The sequence below is a fragment of the Mauremys mutica genome, chromosome 4 (assembly GCF_020497125.1).
Source record: "Mauremys mutica isolate MM-2020 ecotype Southern chromosome 4, ASM2049712v1, whole genome shotgun sequence".
In the NCBI taxonomy this organism is placed as follows: domain Eukaryota; kingdom Metazoa; phylum Chordata; order Testudines; family Geoemydidae; genus Mauremys; species Mauremys mutica.
Genome location: NC_059075.1, coordinates 74,972,823 through 74,997,152, shown reverse-complemented (window position 1 = coordinate 74,997,152; position 24,330 = coordinate 74,972,823). Strand labels below are relative to the sequence as shown.

Here is a 24,330-nt window from a genome sequence, read left to right as displayed (position 1 = left end):
GGGCCTGGGAGTTGAACTTCTGGGTTCTTTCACAGTGCTACACCAATGTGCTGTGAGAAGTCAGATCCTCCACTTCTATGCCTACATACTTTAGCCCCTTCATAGCTGAATGTCTGATTCAGACATTCAACTTGCTTTCCTACTTCATAGGGGACCCATGAAAGTGTTTATCCTATTTTACTGATTCTGTTTTTTCCCTTTGAGGGGGTGGGAACTGATGCAAAGAATGCTCACTATCAGTTTGTGATAGAGCTAAAAATGGACACCCCACCCCCGTCTCATTTCCCAAGTCTACTGACTTAACCACAGGAGTATCCTGATTTTGCTGACTCCTTTCTAAAATGAGGGTACTTGCCTAGGTGCTGAGGTGTAGCTAATGTTTGTAAAGCATTTGGAGATCCTTGGATGAAAGGTGATGAACATAGCCTTAAAGCGCCCAAACGGCAGCCTTCCAGCGTGTGCTGCTGCTATCTCCTCTCAGGCTAGTATTCTAAATTTGCACCACAGTGATCTCTGAAGAACGCAAGACACTTCAGTAACTGGAAAAAGCCACCCAGCCTGCCTTGTTTCTGGTTCAGCTTAACCCATCTTCCAAACTGTCAAATGCATAAGTAGGACACCGTATGTGTATAAATCTGGAGACTCTAAAGAGGCCACTCCTTCTCCCTGAAACAGATCCAGCTTTTAAAACTTACTCTCTTCTGCAGCTGCCAAATTCCTGGTGAACTTATCCCATATGTCTGACAGGACTGCGTCACGCCAAGAGGAACAGTTCTCTTTACACCGATGCAGAGGTCGGTCGGAGTGATGGTCTGGCTCTGTCAGCACAATGTTTGATCTCAGAGAGGAGTGGTGCTAACTTGTAGGTGGCAGGGTTCAGTGTGAGGCTTGGCAGGTCTGTAATTGGTTAATGTTCTCATGTCACTCCATTTAAAGCTGATGGAATCGTCTGCTTGGTACCACATGCAGTCTCTGGGAGAGCAAAGCGCCTGTGTATGTCACTTAAGTCTCATCACTGGGGCTGTCCCAGGCTGGGTGCAACTGAAAGGCTTTCTGACCTTTCAGGGATGGTAGGAACTTCTCTTCCAGCCGGCTTTGTATAGCAAAGGGACTGGATTGTTTGGCATTTGCCTTGTCTAATGAGACTTCTTATTGCAACGCTTCATTTAAACAAATGCTTTGGCTACAAATCAAGTAGTTTCACTGCAGCCTCTGTAACTCCCTTTGTAGTCTTTGCTGAATGGCTTCCTTCCTATAGCACTGCTCCTTGCTGTCACTAAAACACCTGCAGCAGCAGCTGTGAGGTTGATAAGGCCCAACAGTGAAGAGACTGCTTTTCCCCTCCAGTGGCAGCAGAAGTCTTGCACAGGGTCCTGGTATTTCAGGCGGCTTCCATAGCAAACTCCAACAGGACTGGCTCTTAAAATGCCCAATTTAAAACATGCTGTAGCTTTGTACATAAAACTGAGGCACCCAGGAACACAGCACATTGGGTGGGCTGGCTAGACTCTAATGTATCATTTAGGGGAACTGCCAACAGACTGTGTCACTTGTAGTAATGAGACAGATGCTTTGGGGTGGGAAGACGGGGAGGCTCCCAGTTCTTGAGCAGGAAGAAAGGGAGTATCTCAGACAGCCACTCTTTAAAGCAATTGTCTTTATATTAATTTCCTTTCTTTCGAAAGGGCAGGTCCTTTAAGTAGGAAGGGTCTCTATATTCCTCTCAAACTTTACCTGTGACTTATTTGATATCCTTCCAATGCACGCTGCTGGCTGCATCAGGCACTATGTACCCCTAAAGTTCAGGATATTGGGTCATGCTACAGCATTTGTCTCCGTTTCTGTGACTTGTTGCCCTTATGCTTGTGTTCACTGCTGCAAGGCTTTTCCCCTAGTGACAGAGTACTGAAGTTTGCTTGGGTGCAATCAGGGATTTGGAGCAATCAAATAATTGAATTGCTCCACTCCAGCTCTGGGCAAAAACCTACTGCTCTGAGCTCCAGCTCCGGGCTCCGCTCCAAAGCCCTGGGTGCTATGAATCCAGTTGCATTTGATCTCATGGGACTGTCATTAGACCACAGCAGGAAACTAAACTTCATGGGTGGAAGGAAGTGGTGGTGACAGATATAGATTGGATTTGGTGGGAGCCATCTGATGGCTCATGGGTTTCAACATTGTTCCTTTAATAGCAGGGACCCATCATACTGTAAATTTGGGATCTCTGAAGTATCTAAAAGCTTCCACTAAACTAGCTTGACATGAGGGCAGGGCCTCCCCACTGAAGAGCTGTGCAGCCAATGCATTCCTTTCCCTCACCCTTCCTATTGTTTTTACCAGGAAAGGCCATTTTGCACTGCAGCCACGTGGCTTTCTACAAGGCTCTTGCGTGTAGTATTTGGTAGATAGTCTATGCCCAGTGGGCAGAACTCATACTTTCTCACCTGCTTCAGAAAGTTGTAGTCCTGGTTCTGATGGAGTTGGATTCATGTCCAGGGCTGACACTGCAGTACAGAGCCAGGAATGTGGTGGTTGTTGCCACTTTAAAGGGTTGTCTCCACTAATCTCTGAGGGGTCCATATGGAGTTTAAAGCCTCATAAGAGTAGGTCTGTTTGAGCAGAGTACCTGCATTTCAGTGCAGTTACTAAGGCCAGTAGAAAGTCCAACTGATCAGCATGGAAAGGGAGCAGCACTGTGTTTGGTAAACTTCATGGGGAATTGTAGGCAAATAAGATGAATTCCGGCACTGGAAAGTGCAATAAGGATGTGATGATGTACTTAACAATGAGACGCTTTGTAAGAAAAAATATAGTAAGGTCACTAAAACAGCAAGCGCCTCTGTCCTGGCAAATATGGCATCTCCCACTGCATGAGGGTCTATAATACTTTACTGGAGCACTGAATCATAACTGACTTGGTATGTCTAAACTGCATGCAAAAAAAACCCCATGGCAGCAAGTCTCAGAGCCCATGTCAACTAACTCAAGTCATGCTACAGGACTAAAATAGCAATGTAGACATTCCTGAGCGTGAGCCCTATGAGTCTAGTCCATTGGCCTGACCTCTGAGGGCTTGGCTACACTTACAAATTTGCAGCGCTGCAGCAGGGTGTGAAAACACACCCTCTGCAGCGCTGCAAATTGCGGCGCTACAAAGCGCCTGTGTAGTCAAAGCCCCAGCGCTGGGAGCCGCGCTCCCAGCGCTGTCCGTTATTCCCCACAGGGAAGTGGAGTACGGACAGCGCTGGGAGAGTTTTCTCCCAGCGCTGGTGCTTTGATTACACTTAGCGCTTCAAAGCGCTGCCGTGGCAGCGCTTTGAAATGCAAGTGTAGCCAAAGCCTGTGCTGGTTGTTTTTGTTTTTCTGTGCAGAGATACCCTTTAGACTTCTGCTGAATTGCAACCACCTCTTCCTGCACTTCTTGAGGTTCCCTTCCGTTCATGCCTCCACCCTGCCTCCAAACCCAGCCATGCTTAGATCTGGAGCTTCCCAGTTCTTTAGTGTAAGCTAAAGCCTCAGGTACTTAAGATCAAAAATGGCTTTTTTTTAGCTGTGAAAGGTGTGAAATTTAACTGGTCTTCCAGATCCTCTGCATTAGAGTTGTGGTGTTTCCACCATCCATATACAGATGACCTGGTACAGCATAACATGGCTTGTAAATGGGTAAGACTCCTTAAATCAAACCAATGGAAGGGATAGGTAGTAGTCCGATGAGGTAGGGGAAGAGACCAGAGCTTGAGAAGCATCAGGCAACCAATAGCCAGAGGCTTTCTAGTAAAATCCAGGGTGAGTCCACCAGCAAAGTCCAGGTGAACAACATGAAGAGGATCCCAGTGCCAGAAGTGGCAGGGTGCTGGGATTTCCTACCCCTATGATGCCCCTGGATTTTGCTCACAGGGTCCCTGTATCTGCCTCTGGCTAGTAAGTGTTCTGCTAAACTTACAGCTACGTAACTCTCTTCTCTTCTTCCCTGCCACTTCAACCCAGAGCATAAAGAATGCCCTTTTCTTCTCCTTGCCTTCCTTATTTCCAAGGGTCTCTGGGATGGAGGGTCTCCACTGTCCTGCCTCTCCCATGGCCTCCAATGTCAGGTGGTTTGACCTCTGTGAATAATTCCAGTGATTGCTGCCCTTAAGCTTCTCAGCAGCAGTAGAATGGAACCAGTATGTGGGTCCGTGTCCTTTTTGGTCACAGCCATGAAACTGACTTGTTTACAGACTTGGAGGGGTGATACTGGGTTGGTGGGGGATAAGGAGATTCTCAATTTTCAAGCTTTTCTTTCCAACCATATGTATAGACTCTGGGGGAGGGGGGCAGTGAATAGTTCAAATCATGCAGCAATTGATGGCTTAGTCCCTGCTCAAATTGCCAGTGAAAGGTTCCTACACACCTCTGGGGAGTAAAACAGTAAGTTTGAGCCCCCAGCCCTTACAGATCCCTGGAAAGGCTGATGAGAAGCCTTAAGCGAAGGCTGAAGTTTGTCAAAAGCTTAAATTCTGAGAAATGTACTAGTGCATGGTTTTGGTTTCCGTTCTGTGTCAGACTGCTTCCCTCTTCTGGGGTGCTAAGCAAACTTGTTTTTATTTTGTGAAGAGGAACCCAACAGTGGAAAGTCCTCCTTGTCTCTTTTTCTCCCCCCTCCTTCCTGCTCCTCCCCCTCCATGATGTCATGGCCTATCTTTATCTCCACAGAGATTAAAATACCTCCCCCCTCTCTCTCCTCCCCTCTCCCCCCAAGATAGTTTTAAGTCTGTCCCCTCTTATCAGCAAAAAATACATACGAAGGAAGCAAGTCTGTGCAGGCCTATCTTCTCAAAGGAAGTGTGAAGCTGAGCTCCAGTAGCTTCTGAATGATGAGCGTGTTTTGGGTGGTGGTGGGGGAGACACTTGCAGATTTTAGGGAATTCAGGAATACAATTCAGGTGGGGTTTGTTTAAATCTAAGGCTCCTCTCCTTAATAAAGTAGGTTTGGGGATTGTGCTTGTACAGTACATAGCCCAGTGGGGACTCTATTCAGATAACTTTGTTCTGTCCGGTGTCAGGTGGAGGGTGGGTGGGATTTACCTGAGCCCGATGAGTGAGGTATGGTCTATCCCTGCTTGCCTTGAATCCTGAACTCAAGAACTCTCCTGATACAAGCCTGCCATCAGGCTGGCTTAACTCTGCATGTCAGTTCCTGGAGCCCACTTCTACGCAGCAGGAAGCAAGGCTCCTCAGAACAAGTTCTATATTTATTTGGCCAGCAAAATGAAATATTAAATAGGACTTTGCCTTCAAGACAGTGAGTTGTATCAGTCTCTCTGGGGTTGCTACTGGAAGGGTGGGGATGGAACGGAGGAGGGGACTTGGCTTACAGTTATTGGTACTGGTGGTAATTTGTATCCCCATTTTTGAAACATGTAGTCCTCCTCCCCCTTTTTTTGTTCTCTTCTCCCCCCCCAGCTGTTGGAGACAATATGGTCAAGTGGCATGGTGTCGTAGTCCCCCCCCCCCCACTTACATTGCCAACTTAAGTATGTCTCTGTCTCTTAAACAGCAACATACATATAAATGTTTTTAATAGACTTTCTTCCATATTTACGCCTCTACCAGCAGTGTTGGGAGCCTCACCCTGGTGCATGGAAACCAGAAGGCAAAACTGGCCAGTTGAATCCATATTGTACTCGGGTGAACTAGATTTGTGGCTAGTCTTGATTTTGCTATTTTTAGTCAATTTCAGAAAATGAATTAAATATAGTCTTGGTGTTGCAAGTGTCCCAGTCCCCTGACAAATGCTGTGCAGTGAGTCAGTTTCCCTTGTGGAAATGAGGGGAAACTATGAAACTGACTAGACTGGGCAGTCAGATACACAAAGAGCACAAACCTAAAATAACAACTCTTTTCTCTAGGAATCTAAATAATTGGTTATAGTAATATTAATCTGACTTTCAGACAGATGTCCGGTGTTAGTTTTTTTTATTTTAGTTCACTGGCTGTTCTGGGCATTTGAAAGGTTGCAATCAGCTTTCCTTTACATTGAGCCTACTTCCTTGTTTGTGCTATGAAGCTTTCCAATCTTGCCAATAACACCCTGATTCTGGTTTGTCATCACTTCTGTTTAATGATCCCGGATGGCACTTGGTGTGTCTCTAAAGCATTTGTTACTTCCTGCCGCATTTATTGCTTGCTTATTAAAAACAAGCTGAAGAAACTCTGCAGTCCTAATTGGATGACTGCTATCCCTAATGCCTGGCATCTCACTGAGCACCCCTACTCTGCCTGTCTGCTCAACATATTAATAAAGTTAACTTCTTAATGATGTCTCAGCTACAAGAACCAAACAAGAAAAGCTTTCACTGTTCATCAAGATAGAATTGTTCCCACTCCATCTAGATTAGCCTGCTTGTCTTATTTGTCTCCTATCAGAAATTCAGCCTCATTAGGGACTTTGCCCTTCATGGTGAGCATTCTTTACCTCTGATCTTGTCTAGAGCTGAGTTCAATGCCTCCTATTAAAGATGACAAGCAATGATGTTGGAAAGGAGGCAATAAAGCCATTAGTTTTGTTGGCATGTTCCACTCTTACCCCTCCACTTCAATAACTGATATTTCTGCATCATATGATAAGCGACTTCATTTTAAATGTCTGTCAGTTACTTTCTTAATGACTTCAGGTTTGCTCTCAGGAAGTAGGAATCTTATCATTTGATGTGGCTAACAGACATCCATCTGCATTCACTTTGTTGTTGGTAGGTAACTCAGCTTAGAAGCTGAGAGTTAAGTGTTGCAGCCTTAAAAGAAGGGCTGCAAATAGGTTTGGTTTGGTTTTTCCTTCCTGTTCTTCCTGTTTATATATATATATAAAAAAATATGGGGGGGGCATTGTTTCTTGGAAGGGGTTAAATTTGTGACGGGGCATCTTCCTTTAAATCTCCAATGTCCCTCTTGAAAAAGCTATTATCGAGTCATGGTGTTTGGTATCGCAGCTGAGTTTGCAGCCAGGTTCTGTGTATAGTAAACTGTGTGTGTATTAGAGGTAATGAAATGCCTCTGGTAGGGCGTGTTACTCAGGCAACTGTGTACTTCCCACCTGCACTTAAAGTCCAAGGCCTTTTGTTAATGTCAACAGTACATGCTTATCACGTGTTTTCTGCTCACTTGCTAACCTGATTGTTCGTAACTCTAGTCCTCTAGGGAACGCTTTGCTGTGACTGGTATGTTAGTAAAGAAAAGGCTCATTAACTCTGTCACTATTCATTAGCTGGTGGTGACATTGAGACTGCCTCTGTCTCTCCTTAGAGAGACAAGGTGGGTGAGGTAATGTTGGTGAAACACACAAAGTTTCAAAAAACAGGAGTACTTGTGGCACCTTAAAGACTAACAAATTTATTTTAGCATGAGCTTTCATGAGCTGCAGCTCACGAAAGCTCATGCTAAAATAAATTTGTTAGTCTTTAAGGTGCCACAAGTACTCCTGTTTTTTGCGGATACAGACTAACACGGCTGCTACTCTGAAACAAAGTTTCAAGCTACACAGAGCACTTCTTCAGGTCTCACTGATCAATAGTCAACCTGATTCCCCTTCAGAACCCAGCCTCTGAGAACACTTCCCTGCCTAAGCTCTCAAAATACACTAGTATCATGGCTAAGCTTTAAAGTGAAACTGTTCCAGCAGTTAGTGCCTGTGTTCCTTATGCTTTTGAGGTCCTCTCAGTGTCTCTCTCCTTCCTCTTCCCCCCCCTCCCCACATCAGATCCCTTGGAAAGGTTTCTCACCCCCTGGAGTTAAAGGCAACTCAGTTTTGAGTTTCTTTAGCTATGAGTGGTTATTAATGCACAGAGTTGTCAGCCTTGCAGTGGGAACTGGGTATGTCTCCTAGGTGAGTGAACTCCAGATGGTCTCCAGCTCATCAGACCTTGCTTTGTGGAGCTGTGCCTTGGCCGGGATTCCTGTTTTCTGGCTTTAAGGCTTGCAGCATGGGAACAAAAATGGGCAGCTGCTTCTTACAGCTTGGGATCACAAAACAGGGTTCCCAAGGCTGAGGAGTGTGTCTACTGGCTCTTAAAGATCAGCCAATCAATACAACCTCTGGGCATATCAGTCTCTCACATCTAATCTAATCTCTCTCTCTAGAACTATGTGCTAGTTATTTGGATAAGAACTGAGCCAGCAGTTTACATGTTTCCTACCTAAACTAACGATACTTCCTGGATACTTCCTTGGACCGTCAACCAAAAGACTATGTCCTGTGAGCTGAATGTCTGCTAGGTTGTTCAGAGCGGGAACCCAATTTGAGAGTCAAGGGCTGCCTCTCCCAAGGGAATTCTCGGCAAGTGGACCCTAGGTGACCTCAGTAACTAGGATGGTACAAAGGGGAAGGATAGGAGGGCAAGTTACAGAAGACTTTAGAGATTTAAATCCAAGACCAGGAAGAATACCTGGAAGCAGATAATCCAGTACACCCGACAGGGCTCAGGGACTCTTCCTCTGCTGAGGAAAGGTGCTGCTGCTGCAGAAGTTCCTGAGTGTTTTTGTGGAACGCTCATTGCATGGGGCCAACTGCCAACCTGGAGGCAATGAATGGCTCAGATAACTGGGGGAGCCCCTATTACAAAACAAACATTTTAGGTGTGTGTGTGTGGGGGGGGGAGAAAGCCAGGGACAGAGTAGCTGCTGCCTGCAGGCTGCAAAAACAGGGCTAGTCTCTAGAGAAGCCTGACTACACAGCAAAGAAGGGTGGGGAAAGAGAATTGGCAGATGACTTTAGCCACACCAAGGGAGCATGAAAAGGAATGAGGGGGAAGCTTCTGACTCCAGTACCACTGCTTTGATTTCACCCTAACCTATCATCCTCCATCATGATGTTTCTATTATGCCTCTTGTGTTTAGGGCAGTGACAAAGCTTCTCCACTGCTGTCAGTTTCTGGCAAGTCTTTCAATGGCTCCCCACCTGTGCCCCAGGTTTTTCAGCTCAGCTTCCACAGCTCTTCACCATGTTTTCGGGTGGCCTCCATTTTAGCTTGCCTTCAGGTGTCCATCTTATTGCTACTCTGGTGATGGAATCAGTTTCCATCTGAAGCATATGACCAATTCATTTCCAACACCTCCTGGTAATAATGGTGCTCAAATCCTCTTGGCTGCACTGTGTCAGTAGATCTTGGTTTGAGATTGTTCTGGGCCAAAAGATACGGAGGGTTTTTCTGAGGCAGATTGTATGGAATGAACACTGTTTGTTTGTACATGTCATACTTTCTCATTCCCCAGTATTCTGCACTATAAAGTACTGTTGAAAGTATGCAGCTCTGATAAATCTTGAGTTTGGTTTTGGTGTTGTATTTTCATGATTTCCAGACTGTATTTAAGCACCTGAAGGCGTTCCTGGCTTTATTGATGATTTTTGTTGTTGTTCCGGGCGTCCTGGCTTGTTCCACCCTTCTGGCTGATTTTGCTGCCCAAGTAGGTGAATGTTTCTACATTGGTGAGAACATCATCCTCTATCCATATTGGTGATGGTGAGGTGATATTGACGGTCATGATATCTGTCTTATCGTGGTTGATTTTTCAGTCCAATTTGCTGTCTGAATGTGAGTAGAGTTTTTTCTTGTATATGGTGTTGGGTTTGTGATAGGGAAGAGATCATCTGCGAAGTCCAGGCCTTCAAGGGATGAGAGGAGCATCCATTTAATGCCTCTTGGCATGTCATCTGTTGTACGCCACATAACCCAGTCGTCTCCAATCCTCCAACATTGCCATCGTGATGCACCCCTGTTGTACTCCTGTTTTGACTTCAAAACTGAGCTTGCTGTGATCTTCACTGCTTGTAAAGTTGAAATAGAAGCTTTTGATGACTGATTATATTGAAAGGAATTCCATATGCCTGCAGAATGCTCCATAGGCTGGTCCTGTGAATGCTATCAAAAGCCTTCTCAGTCTATGAAATTTATGTAGAGTTGCCATTGCCATTCTAAGGACTGTTCTGTTGTTTCATAGAGTGAAGATCTGGTCTGTGCATCCACAAAAAGAACGCTATCAACTGCCTCTGATGAACGCTGGACTATGATCTCTCCCAATACTTTGCTTGGTACAGATAAAAACATGATCCCACGCCAGTTATTACCAAAGAAAGGAACTCTCAGTATTGTATCTTCACTACAACCCCATTGGTCCACTCATCTGGCACTTTTTCCCTTTCCCAGACTGATGTAAATAGAGGGGCCAGGATAGATGCTGCTAATTTAGGCTTTACCTTGAACAATTCTGCATGCAAGTTGCCCTTGCCAGGAGCTTTCCTATTTTTTTTTAAAAGGATTTGATGGCTTGAATGATCTCTTCCTTAGTTGGGGTGTCTGTGTTGACATCAAGATCATCTTCTGCCTCCTGGATGTTTGCTTCCTCTTTAGGTGGTTCCTAGAACTTGTTCTCTGTTCAGCAATTCTTTGAAATGCTCTGTCCAGGGCATTTCTTGTTCCTTCGGTTGTTGGTAGGTGTCCTTGTTTTGTTCCTGATAAGAATATTTGTTGGTGTCTGCTGTTTACCACTGATAAGCAACGTCATTTTATAGATAGTTCCTTCTTCCATTTTGTAGATGGTTCCATGAACAGCTGCATCCTCTGCTCGTGTTGCCAGATTATCAATATAATGCCGTTTGTCCGCTCTCACAAGGCGTTTGACTTCCCGGTGTGCCTTGCTATACTGCTCGTGGTATTGTTGATCTTCTCATCTGCATTCCCTTCCTCTTCACCAAGGTCTGCAAGTGCTTGAAACCTGTTCTTTAACTGCAGAACGAAGGCTTTCTGTATTTCAAGGGACTTTAGCTTGTCAATATCGTAATGTCTGTGTCCCTTGTTTGGTGGACCCACACTTCTCAGTTTTAACTTGATGGAGGCTGTCACAAAGTGGTGGTCGCTGCCAACATCTGCACCACTTCTCACTTTTCACATTTGTCAGTGAGTGTCGCCATCTGCTATTGATCAGGATATGGTCAATCTGGTTCTTATCTCTGCCATTTGGAGAACACCATTTCAACATTGTGAAATTCACAATGTTCAGATAGGATTCCACCGATGACTCTGTGATTCATATTACAGAAATCAACAAGCCTTTCTCCATTTTCATTCAGGGTGTCACACCCTTGTCTTCCTATTGCTCTTTCGTTTGTGTTGTCCTTACCAACCTTGGCATTGAGGTCTCCCATGGCATGGTACTCTCTCTCTAACTCCACCTGCAGTGTAAGGTAGAATTTGTCCTTTACTTTTTTATCACTGTCATTTGTTGGAACATAGCACTAGCCTGACAACAGCTACCTAAACAATTCCCTCTGCTTTGTTGTCTATATCCTGATCTTGAGCTCATGCCTTACTTCTGAAATCCTTAGCTTCAGGGGGTTGTTTGTTTGTTTGGACTAGGAACATGTAAACGTCATAGAGCTCTTCTGGGTGGGTGACTCTTATCTCAGGGAGAGATGACAGCACCTTGCAGCCCATCCTGAGTTTTGATTAAATACAATGTTTCTTGGTCCTGAGGTGATGCTTCTCCCTCGGTTTGGTTGGTTCTGTGTGCCTTAGTATCTATTACTGTCTTGGAGGAGCTGTGCATGTTCCCCATCAGCACCTGTTGCATTTCAAGAGGGCCAGCTCTTTCCAGTCATGAGCTCTCCTTTCTTTGTTGTGTTGATTACTGTTCCTTTGTCTGGAAGGGTCACTGTAGAGCAGTCTTAACAGGAATCAGCAGAGCTGCATATGTGGGAATCCAAGACTGCAATAGCAGAGCACGCTGCAGGTCCGGATTGAGGTCTGGTATCAGAGCTGCATAGCGAGAGCTTTACACAGTGACTTGAGCCAAATATAATCAGCCTCGCTTTAGTGAGCACCAAACTCTGAGTTTCCATGAGCTGCTTGTGAGGTCAAGAAGAAAGAACTACTATTTAAAGAGCTCTGGCTTGCAATTTAACTAAAATAAAACAAAAACAAAAAAACCCCACCTTAAGTAGCCACCCTGTCCCTCCGGTCCTTGTCTTTTTTCTGTATAGTACGAAGAGAATTGAACCCTCTATGCTTTCATCTTCCCACTTCCTCAGGACTCCTGGTTCCCACAGCATCACCTTACAGCTCACCATTTGGGAGGGGGTAGGAATCCCCCAAGCTTCCCAGTGCCACCGGTGCCTTACTTTTTCTAGCCACCTTTGTGGATAGGGAGAGGTGGCTGGGCTCATATTACAGACCTGATGTGCAGCATCGAGTCATGCCCGTCCCCCTGCCCAGCCCCTAACAAAGAGAGGCTCTGTTCTCCTTTCCTCAGCTGCTGGCCTCCCCTGATTATGTGCTCCAGCTTCACTGCCATCAACTCCGAGCCTTCAATACTTCTGCATAATACCCCAATGGAAGAATCATTTCCCACTCCTGGCCTCGGGGAATAAGGGAAGTGGCCCCTGCACTAATCCTTGCCCCATACAGACTGCTGCACTGTTCTGTGCGGGGGCAGGAACCCATTGGTGAGCAGAACCCCTCGGCTCCTAGACCTGTCCAGAGCTATGGAACTCTCCTGGGTTCAGGTTTCTCCCCCCCACCCCCCCCTCAAGTCTAGTTATAGGCCGTGAGCCTGGGCCAAACTACTCAAGAAAGGGAGCTGGACATTACTGTGGACAGATGAGTGATGCAGAACAGCAAACTGTTAAGATATTTAAAGAATGAGGCCAATATGGTGAGAGAGGGAATGTCCTTAGTGAATGGTGCAGCCTCCCATAGAATATTTTGTCTAGTCTGCATCTTCAGAATAATGCCGAACTAGAGGAGGTGGTTCAGAGAATGGCAGTGAAACTCATGGTCAGTTGTCTAAAAGACTGAAATTGTTAACCTTAGAGAGGGGCTATGATGAAGCATATAAAATAACTAATCCTTGAGTTATAACATAACTCAAGGACAAGAGGTCACTCAAGGAAACTAAAAGGTGGTAAGTTTTTGAAACTGAAATACTTTTACATAATGTAATTAAACTGTGGAATTCTCTGCCACATGTTAAGTTTTTGGCCTCAGAACATCAAGATTCCCAAAGAGAGAGCATTAGCTCTTGAATTTGTTAATATTCATTTACGTGTAGAAGAGAGATTGAACTTCATGCTTCAGATGAAGAGATCAGGATGAGACTTAACTTTGGAGATGCATATTATCCCACATCTGTTCTGCCTTCTGCTGAAGCACCTGGTGCCTGCTACCAGTTGGAGATGGGATACTGGACTGGGTGGACCCCCGTGTCCTACAGGCCTGATCCATTATGACAGTTGTCCTCTACCAACAAGCCTTTTTGTCACGTCTTGCTGAGTTGTTGCTGTTTGGGATTCCACTGTAGTAAACTCTCTCTCAAATCTTGTGACTGTTTTCCTTTAAGCCTCAACTCTTGGAGTCAAGTGACTAATAAAACAGATTTTCTTGGGGTGGATTGTTTTTTAAAGCAAGCTTTTAGCTTGCATGGTTGCAGAGAAAATCTTCAGCACATGATCTGAGCAAACCCTAACAGCTCAAATAAGAAGGCAAAGAAATCCCAAAATTCAGTATTGTCAAAAACTTAAGCAAATCTCATGACTTTTGGTACTGACTCATGCTCCTTTTTTATTTTTTTTATTATTTTTTAAAGGGCTTTAATGTTGACAATATGGGGATTTGGTTGTGCAGTAAGATCAGAAAAAGCCCTTGCACGGACAGACTTGTTCCTTAAGCACAGAGGCCTCTTTGCCCAAGCCCATCTTTCTCTCAGCCAGTACCCTCATTGGGTCAGGGAACTGCTCTCTGAAGTCTTCTATTGCATGTTGGAATTTTGGGGAGGGAGTTGTTACGTTTTGGATATAAACTTCTTGATGAGAACTGTTTTCTGAATTGCATGTTTATGGCTATGAGCTGTGAACTGGGTGCCCAGACGTACAGCAAGAGGACTGTACCAGTGCTCTAGCATCAGAGTATGTGTGGGGTTTTTTTAAAACTGTGCTGGGGGTGGGAGATGCTCCTTGCTATATGATCAAGTCCCTCCCCAAATCAGTTTCCCCATTTGTGAGATGGGGAGAATACTTGCCTACTTTACTCTGTTCTTACAACTCCCTGTTAAGTGCTTTAACATCTCCCTGCACCTCTGTGCCTCCCTAAGTATTAAAAAAAAACAAAACTCATGAGCCACACTGGAGACAGCTAAGTGGTCATATGACTGCCTAGTGTCCACTGCAAAACTGCCATGAACCCTAAAGAATAAGAGGTTAATCATTTCTGGGGGCGCTGACTCCTAATGCTAAATCCCTATTGGCTTGGGCAGCAGGTTACGGTATTTGGCTTTTATATTTCAGCTAGTGGAAAGAGCTAGAATCACAACACACATACCCCGCCTCTGTCTCGGGAGCTAGCTCCCTGAGAGCTCCATTGAGACTGGCTGAGGAACATGCACAAGAGTACAGGATGCTTGCTGGGTTTGCAGCAAACACACCCCTCGCTCATGAGAGCGTCATGAGCTAAAAGCGTGTGAGGAGCTGTTGTATAGTTACCATCACCAAGTACAATCCCTCATGCAAACATGAGTGTTGTTAGTCTTGGCAGAAATCAAGGAAAAAAACTGAACTACTTCCTAGAGATTGTAATGAAATGGGAAGTTTCTGCAAGACTTTTATGAAGCATAGTCTTCTGTACATTGCATTGCTACCTATTGAATAAAAAATTAATACTGCTCTTGGAATCATGCAGGAGAGGTGTGTGGGTGTGACCTTGCTATCTGAGGGAAATTAATACTGTCATTAAAGAACTGGCTCAAAGTAACCCAAATCAAGGTCAAGATCCAGCAAGACAACAAGATGCCCTCGTGACTGAACAATCAACACAACAGCAGGAAAGGGGAGGAGGGATGTTCAGTGGTTTGAGCATTGGCCTGCTAAACCCAGGGTTGAGTTCAATCCTTGAGAGGGCCATTTAGGGATTTGGGGCAAAAATCTGTCTGGGGATTGGCCCTGCTTTGAGCAGGGGGTTGGACTAGATGACCTCCTGAGGTCCCTTCCAACCCTGATATTCTACGATTCTATGAAACTCCAGCAGGCAGGACTTGGATTGAGCTAGAGAACAAGCTGTCAGGTGACTGAAAGAGGGGGCCTTTATGGAGGGACTCGGGAGCCTGGACAAAGTGGAGAAATGGGGAAGAGAGACAGACTCCATCATAGCTTGACTGGCTCCTCAGGGCACTGGTTTGACCAGGATGGTGTATGCCTTAATTTAAGTGATTTTTGCTAACCTAAGGACTTTCAGACTGTGTGTACCAGGTGACTAATAAATGGCCAACTTGTTTTTTTGAAAAGGCTGAGTGTGTTGCTGCAAGTACTCACTGAGAGCATTATGCCCTGACACCACCTCACACAGGAGTCTGGAGTTCCTGCAGGGAGTCATGAAAAGAGACAGGGATCACTGGTGTTGAAGGACCAATCTCAGCATCATGAAAGCCACAGGCCAGCCCCTGTGGAACTATGGGTCTTTGTGGCCTGGCACACTAAAGGGGTCACTCCCAGGAGCCCGGGTACAGGCTGAGGCATCGATCACACCCTGTGACTCCATGACATAAAGGTCTTTCCAGATTCTAATCAAGCGGCTCTTGTGCTGTTGCACAATGTAGGGTCCTTGTTTTGTGGGTAACTGGAAAACTCTAATCTCTGGAGCTGTAGGTAAACTCCCTTGGAACAGACAGCTTCTTTGCTGCCCCTGCAGAGGCAAACAAGCCATACCTCTGGAGGCAGTGTGGCAGTCACTCTAAGACAGTGACAACTTTGGTGTAAAACTGGCTTCCTGCTGTAGCCAGTGCGTCCATGGGGCAAAACCTACCTTTTGTATAAAATGGTAACGTAGTAGTTGCTGTATAGCCTAACCTTCTGCTCTTGGCATTGTGGAGTCGAATTGAGTGGCTGGTGTGTTCCAGAGAACACCAGAAAGTAGACGTATGTATGTTACTGTATTTGGGGGATGGTGTTCAAAACATTGATATCTGGTGTAGACCTGTCTTTATACCTTCCTCTAAAGCATGTGGTACTGGCCACTGCTGGAGATGCAATACTAGACTAGATGAACTTCATTAGTGTGCTCAGAGATGAACAAAATAAGCTATATGTAATTAGCTGTTTAGCAACATGCCCATACAAGTCTGTAATGCGGAGTTAATTCATCACCTTGGCCTCTACAGGTATAGTTTGGTAATTCCAATACTAGAAACTTTCAGGCTTCTTGTATCAGGGTGACTAACTGCTTCCCAGACTACCCTGTTCTTTCTTCCTTACTCTGTCCCAAAGTGAAAGGATGGATGACCTTTGTGGTTAAAGGCAGTGTATTAGGATGAGGCTCTACCATGTATCCTGTGTGACCTTGGACAAATCACTTAATCTGTTTGTGCCTCAGTGTCTAATCTGTAAAATCAGGGGGTTGTGAGAATTAAACCCAGCAGTGTTTGTGAGGTGCTTGGATATTATGGTGAGGGAGGGGCCATTCAACTCCCTATATAGGGTAGTATCAGAGGGGTAGCCGTGTTAGTCTGGATCTATAAAAGCAGCAGAGTGTCCTGTGGCACTTTATAGACTAACAGAAGTATTGGAGCATGAGCTTTCATGGGTGAATACCTACCCATGCATCCGACGAAGTGGGTATTCACCCACGAAAGCTCATGCTCCAATACTTCTGTTAGTCTATAAGGTGCCACAGGACTCTTTGCTGCCTATATAGGGTAGGTCTGCATTGCAATTAAAAACCTGCAGCTGGTCCATGCCAGATGACTTGGGCTCCTGGAGCTCAGGCTGCAGAGCTGTTTCATTGCTATGTGGACTAAGCTTGGGTTGCAGCCTGCAGTCTGGGACCCCCCCATCTTAAAGTCCAAGGCCAGAAGTCTACACTGCAATAAAACAGCCCCAAAGCCAGCTGGTGTGGGCCAGCTGTGGGTGTCTAATTGTAGTGTAGACATATGCATAGAGACTCTTCCCACCCCAAAAATGCTCATGCTACATATTGTGCTTGTAACCTATTCCAAGCTGTGTATTTTGGGAGTGTGACTGGGAGCAAGGACTTGGTCAGAAACTCGCTGTAACACTGTCACTTCCCTATCAGTCATATGAAAATAATACTTACCCATCGCTTGCTGTCCAGCTACAGACCTAGGACCCAGTCCAGTCTTGGTATCTGCCTTGAAGACAGAGTAATATCTCCTTGCAGCATAGCTAGAGTTCAGCGTTCCCTCCCTGTAGTCTAGAAGTGACTGCTGATTGGTGGGGGAAACTAGCCAATTAGAATGAAACCTACATTCCAGTTTAGCCCAGAATTAACCTAAATATTTAATAGGATTAGCCAAAAGCTTTGGACTGAAACAAAATAACACACTGGCTTTCAGTGAACCTTGCTGAATAAACCCAAAGGCAGAAAGCCCTGCTGCTGATGTCCTAGGTTTTGTGAGTTGGCTGTTTTAATTGGAGTGATGCTTTACCCCAATCTCATCCTTCTGGTGGGTTACTTATGTCCTTTTAAAGAGACAGTCCTTGTTGAGTGAGGAACTCAAAAGCACTTTAAACTATGCTAAGTGTCTAGTTTTTCACATTCTCCTCAGAAGCTATCCTTATTTTGGAAAGGAAGGAACAGATCTCTGAGATGTGGAAATCTTCCCCTTTAAATATGTCACTCAACCAAGCTATGCCTTTCTAGGATGAAATAAGAGAAATGAACTTGATCCCTCCAGCTCTCTTCTGAACTCCCTTCACTTTGTCTACATCTGTCTGGAGTAGTACCCAGAACTAAAGACAATGTTGCAGAAAGTCTACCAAAAATATTACTGGGAGGGGCTAGCCTCTCCTTGCACCAATATATGGTGATCATGGAACCCCAAATTGCACTGGCCTCTTTCCTCCCCTCTCTCCCCCACATCATGTTAATTGGACAGACAGATTACCTGAAACAAGCTTCAGAATTAGTGAAGCTGCATTGACTTGTGGCAAAGAACTATGGCTCTGCAATGTCTGTCTCAGTACACAGGACAAATAGTGGAAATGTTTCACAGGATTCTCCTACCAGCCTGGTATCTCCCAAACATAATCTCCAACACATTCTTTCTGTGATCCTCTGAAAACCAGACTACACACATTGAGGTATGGTCATCAAATGCCTCTTGCCCTCACCCTTGTATTGTCTGTACTACTCTGGCCTGCATCATCAAACTGCTGCCTGAGGTGCTGGAGCCTGTGCTACTGGTACCTACATGCAGAGGCTTGTCATCACATTATACTAAAAATGGAAAGGTGCTTTTGCAGGTACATCCTTGTCACAAGTTTGACTGCCCATCTTTTAAGGGTCCCTGAGCAAAGACATTAATTCATATGCTGCTGAATTGCACAGCTTGTGCTCTGTAGCATCATGCATGATTAAGGGTTCTCATATTCACACAGGTGACTGGCTACTGGGTTGGGTTGTACAAGGCTGGCATGACATAAATTACAAGGCCAGAAGAGGGACCACTTTGATCATCTAGTCTGACCTCTGTATAACATGCTGGCCATAGAGCTGCCTCAAAATAATTCCTATACATTCTTTTGGAAATGACATCTTTGACATGATCTTTCAAACTAGGCTATTGACCCATTTTTTTGACTGTCTACAGGCCCACAAGGAGGAGGGAAGAGAGCTCTGGGGGAGAAAGGAGGTAGAATGAGCGTACAGGAAAAAGCTGGACAAGATTCATTTCAAAGCTTAGCAGTGTCCTCTGAGAATATGGAGTTGGAGCCTCAGCTGATTACATATAAATAGTGATGGAATTACAAGGCTCCTAGCTGGTTAAATCCCTTCTGTGATTGTGGGCTTGTCTACACTTACATTTTATAGCACTCTAACTTGCTGGCTCAGGGGTATGAAAAATCACCCACCTGAGCACAGCAAGTCTGAGCACTTCAAAGCGCTAGTGTAGACAGGCTCAGAGTGCTGGGAGCCAATCCCCCCGTGGAGGTGGATTACCAGGAGCACTGGGAGAGCTCTCTTGCTTGTATGCGACCACACTCGCACTTCAAAGCACTGCCACAGGAGCACTTTGAAGTTTCCAGTGCAGACATACCCTGACAGAATTGCATTGTAGGCCCTCTGTCACCATCCAGGAAACTTCCACAAAGGTGGCACTTTGTCAGTGGTGGTCAGTCTGGTCCATCCTCTTCTTGGACAGTCAGGAGAACCCTTCATCCAGTTGGGCCAAACATGATCTCTACAGAACCAGCTATTATGTAGCTGGATCTCTGGCAAAATGGTGGCTCAGAGCTATCTCTAATGCTGTCTAGAGGCTATATATTGACATGTGGATTGTTGTCTTGTTTTTTTCCCTTTAGATCCTGGAAGTGAAGGAAGATGGGGTCCGACTGTTTGAAAGTCACCAAGTATTTCCTCTTCCTTTTCAATCTCCTCTTTTTTGTAAGTATTCTTGTCTCTGGGGGAGGGCTTGAGTAGATGAGTAGCTCTGAATTAAGGGGTGGGCAGAAGGGACTATATATAGCCTCAGATGTGGACCTTTAGACTTCAGACTAAACTAAAATTTAGAATAGGTGCCCACTCCAAAATGTCATTGACCCTGATGCCCCGTGTGGCTTTGTGGCTTCCAGCTGTACACGCTCCCATCTCCTTCCCTGGCCGAAATAGACAGATTGCCCCATTCCACATATCCCACCTGCTGTGTCTAGTGCCTATAGCCTCCTCTGTCAATGGAAAGGGGAAGGTGGGCCTACTTTGCTTCCCTGGAAATTTGCCATTATTGCATTCCTTTTTCTGCCACATCTGGAGCAGCAGCAACAGGGTTGCTACAGAGCAATGAAGCCACAAAACCCCGTGGAGTCCATTGCAATCCTCCTCTTCTAAATAGTCCAGGCAGGCTTCACAGAACCATTATAATTTCACTTCAAGTTCCAGTAGCTGGTTTTGATTTTGAAAAAGCTGAATCAGTCCCAAGTTTTCCATTTGAAGTGGAATTTTGTGAGGGTCTTGGGCGCAGGCTTGCCTGCTGGGATGAGGAGGATTGGATTTTGGGAGGGGGACCCAGTGTGAGCTGCTTCAGAATCCCTGATTGGTGCTGGCTCGCTTGGTTTGGGTGAGGATGGGAGGATTTACGTCTGGCACATATTCATCTGAGTGTTTGGCCTCAACTTCATCTCCTTCAATCACAGCTGTTCTCCACAAAACTCCTCTTACGTTTGGTTTAATGGGATATCTGTGTCCTCCAGGGCTCTCCGCAGGCTGATCTAAATCGTACAAGTCACGCTGGGATTGTTCTGACTCTCTCTCAAGGTGGTGCCACTTGTAGTAGAAAGAGGAGCCTGGGATGTATGTCTTGTATCAGAGGCCTGATGTGAGGCCTGAACTAAAGTAGTGGTCAAAGCTTTGACCACTACTTTAGTTCAGGCCGCTGATACAAGACATCTGTCTCAGGGTACGTCCATGCTACCCGCCGGGTCAGCGGGTAGCAATCGACTTCTCGGAGTTTGATATATCGCGTCTCATCTAGACGCGATATATCGAACTCCGAATGCGCTCCCGTCGACTCCGGAACTCCACCACCACAAACGGCGGTGGCGGAGTCGACGGGGGAGCTGCGGACTTCGATCCTGTGCCGTGAGGACGGATAAGTAGTTCGAACTAAGGTAGTTCGACTTCAGCTATGCTATTTGCGTAGCTGAAGTTGCGTACCTTAGTTCGACCCCCCCCCCGCAGTGTAGACCAGGCCTTAGGCTCTCTCTTCTACTACACCACTAGGGTAGGGAAGCCTCAGGTGGTCTTTTCTAGAAATGCTGTAGCAGCACAGCTGCACCACTCTTGCTTCAGTGTAGACACTCTCACTGCAGTGATGGGAGGGATTCTCCCATTGCTCTAGTTAATCCACTTCCCTGAGAGGTGGTAGCTAGGTTGACAGAATAATTCTTCTGTTGATCTAGTGCTGTCTATGCTGGGGATTAGGCTGGCTTAACTATGCTTGGGTGTAGATTCTTCACACCCTGAGCATAGGCACCAACTTTCCAGTGTGCCAGAGGGTGCTTGGCCCCTGCTCCACCCCCACCCCACCTCTTCCCACCCTATTCCACTCCCTTCCCTGAACGTGCCATGTCCTCGCTCCTCCCTCCCAGGCTCCTGCATGCCACGAAACAGCAAATTATCACGGGCGGGAGGGCAGGGCACTGAGCCACAGGGCCTGCTGGCAGGCAGAAAATCCTGGGTGCGTGGGGGGAGCTGATTTGGGGGGGGGAGGGGAAAGGGCTGCCCATGGGTGCTGAGCACCCACCATTTTGTGCTCCTGAGCAACATAGCTGGGTTGATCTAACTTTTTAGTGTAGACCTAGCCTCAGATTCCAGCTTTCCCCAATTCTCCTGTGTTGGTTTAAACTCTGCCTGTCTCTCTCAACATTGCTGAATGTGTATGACAGAGAAGCCTGCTAAAATGAGAGCTTTGCTTTCCAAGCTTATCCTCTGAGTGTGGCTTTACTCCTCTACCCCACACACTGTCATGCCTCGAGCTGTGCTATGCTGCAGCCTCCTGGAGTGCTGGCCTTGATGTTGCAACTGGGACACATCTGGATCTGGTTTCCCTCAGTTTGCTATGCTAGCTCTTTCCCTGCCATGTGTTTCTGTTGCGTCCCTCTCAGAGTAGCCAGGATTCCAATTAAAGACTGCCAGGGACCAAAGGTCATGGATGTTCTTAGCATATCCGAGGAGAGTCTTAAAGGGCCATCAGAGGTTTGAGGGGACTGGTTTTAGTCTAGGTTAGTAAGGGGGGGGCGGGAAGTCCTACAGGGTTGTATCTGGCTCTTCTGCTAATGCACACTTGTTCCCAGGCTTATCTGTAATTGCCCATCAGTTTTGAGGGGATGGGCTAGTATTTTTGTTGTTCCCTTACCTGCCCATAACAGAAGGTATTGCCCTGTTTACAGTGTGATACAACAAACTATTCTTTACAACCTCCTACTCCTCTGGGGATGGATGGGGTGAGCTGGGGTCCAGCGGGACCCTAAAGTTATTAAGAGATTTGTGATTTTCAGCTACTTTTTAGGCAGGTTCTGGTTTGTGTTCAGCAAGAATAGCAACTTAGGGAGGGGACAAAACCCCCTGGATCATGGGGGAGAGGTACCCTGGGACTATCATCCTGGTTACAGGGATTGGGGCATTTCCTGTGTTCAGTGTAACAGTCTCAAAAAAGTGTGAGTAGGAAAATAGGGGATTAATGTGGCTTTCTTTTCTCCCCTCACTTATTTGTTTCACGGTCTCTTTGTGGCGGTTGGGGGAGCTGTGGGGTAACCAAGTTGTGGGAGTCTTGGTTGTAAATAACCTGCACTCCAGAAGCCTTGCTTACCATTCCTATGGAGATGGTTCTGTCCAACAGGAGAGGGAGGAGAGGCTGCATGTGTCTTACAATAGCCCGCAGTGCTGTCTTGCCCTATAATAACCCTTCTTATGTTTCCCTTGCTGCTGCTGCTGAATGTTTGAGTGGAGATTGCAAAGTCTCTTTATTCCGCACCCTCTCCCTCACTTCCTCCCCCCCTCCCATCCTGTGATTCTCCTTCTCAGCCAGTAAACCAGTGTTCCTGGGGAGCCCCCACGGGACAGCTCTAAGCTGGCAGGGGGGAGGGAGGAAGTGGGCAGAGCCAAGCTGCTCCTTCAAATTAATCCACAAACTGCAAAGTATTTTCCCACATTTTGCACGGAAAGAGGTCGAAAGATGCTGGGGGGTAGGGGTAGCGGCTGACGCTGGAATTCTGCAGCAGGGTTCTCAGGGACCTTAGGCCTCCTCTGGCTGGCTGCAGGTGATGGGAAGCAGCTGTTCTCTGGGCAACTTTCATTTGCTTCTTCTCCTGTGACGTTTCAAACAAACGCTGCCGTTTGACTTAGTACTAGGCCTCTGCCCAATGGAAAGCTGGGCTGCAGTGCTGAACTAGGGGCAATGAGAGAGGAGGGGTATTGACCAAATGAAGTCTGCACATCCCTCCTTGAGCCAGTCAGACTCCATTGAGGGCCCCACATAAGTAATAAAGGTATTACCCCATCATCTAGAGGTGTATTCACTCTAGGGTCAGCTCTTAAGCAGGAGAGCCAAGCAGAATCCCCTGCAATTTGTCCTACTCTGCAGTGGTGATGGCAAGGGGAGAGGAGGTGAGAAACTATCCCAAAGCTGCTGTGTCCCTCCATTTGGGGGTGATGCTCTCCTTAGCACAAGGATTCAGAGCAGACTTCTACCTAAGCTGTGCCATGTGGGTGCACGTTGGTGGGAAGAGGGGACTTGCATTAATGCTCAATGTGCCCATAAGGCAACATGTGGGAGGTGGGAGCTGGAGGCTTTTCCCTTAGAGTAACTCAAGAAATGGATGGAGATGCCTTATACAAAGCATGTATCACAGTGAGATGGATCCCCTGTGAATACTCAAGTCTATGGACATTTCTTTAATGTCTGGGCAGCCCTATCAAGGGTGCTGAGTGCTGCTTCTGGGAGTAGCAGGGGCTCTTAGTGCCAGAGGCTTTTCTCTGTCAAGCTGAGGCTAGTGAATAACAGGTGACTGCCCTCAACTTGAACTGACAGACACATGTAGGGGTGGGTTTGGTTCCAGCTGGGGTGGGTTTGGAGTGTAACGCTCAAGTGGCTGGTCATTCTACAGATCAGCAGTGGCAACAGGAAATGCCCATCCCTGCAGAGAACTTGCATGTTAATACCTATGATGACTGACTTTTGTGGTCCTGTTTGACCCGTCGGCTGCAGCCATGTGATTGGCACCTCCATCCTACTGACCTGGGTTGGAGGGAACCAATGCTATGAACGTGTCAAAACTATTCTCAAATCCAGGGATCTGCAGAGTGTTTGGATTTCCCCTGTGAAATCTGCATGTGTGCATGCAATTAAGGAGTTACAGGTCTCAACCACTGTAGGGCTTTAACTGGGTGGCAAAGGTCTCCAGGTCCTGGGGCTCTGAGCTCCCATTTGCTGTCAGCTATCTAGAAACGACCAAAGGAAGGAATATTTTTCCTGGTTCTGGTTTCATGGTCAAGTTCTCTAACCTAGAGTCCTTGCCTGGCTGAAATGGGCTCTCTGGGCCTATCAGAAGGTGATGAGTAAAACATTAGGGGAACACTGCCATTCTGGCTGCTGTTTAGACACTGAAGTGACACCTGTCCAGTACTAGTTGATAAAGTCATAGCCAATTGAAGTAGCCCTAGGGAGACCAGGCCTCCAACACATCCTTCCTGGAGACCTGAGCAGCCAAGGCAGGTCACAAAGCTCCACTGAATAGAGAGAAAATTCACGTATGCCTCCTACTTTCTCTACTTCTCCTTACAGCAAATGGGAAAGACAAAAGTCTGAGTG

The 24,330-nt window shown here is 46.3% G+C and overlaps 1 protein-coding gene across 1 annotated transcript in view; it reads left to right on the top strand.

The window, feature by feature from the left end:
* CD82 (CD82 molecule) overlaps nucleotides 1–24,330 on the top strand; it is a 63,842-nt gene that overhangs the window by 13,844 nt on the left and 25,668 nt on the right. Inside the window, exon 2 of the mRNA XM_045015654.1 lies at nucleotides 19,328–19,409. Within this exon, the coding sequence (XP_044871589.1) occupies nucleotides 19,347–19,409 (63 nt within the window). The 5' untranslated portion in view covers nucleotides 19,328–19,346. The remainder of the gene's footprint in view (nucleotides 1–19,327; nucleotides 19,410–24,330) is intronic.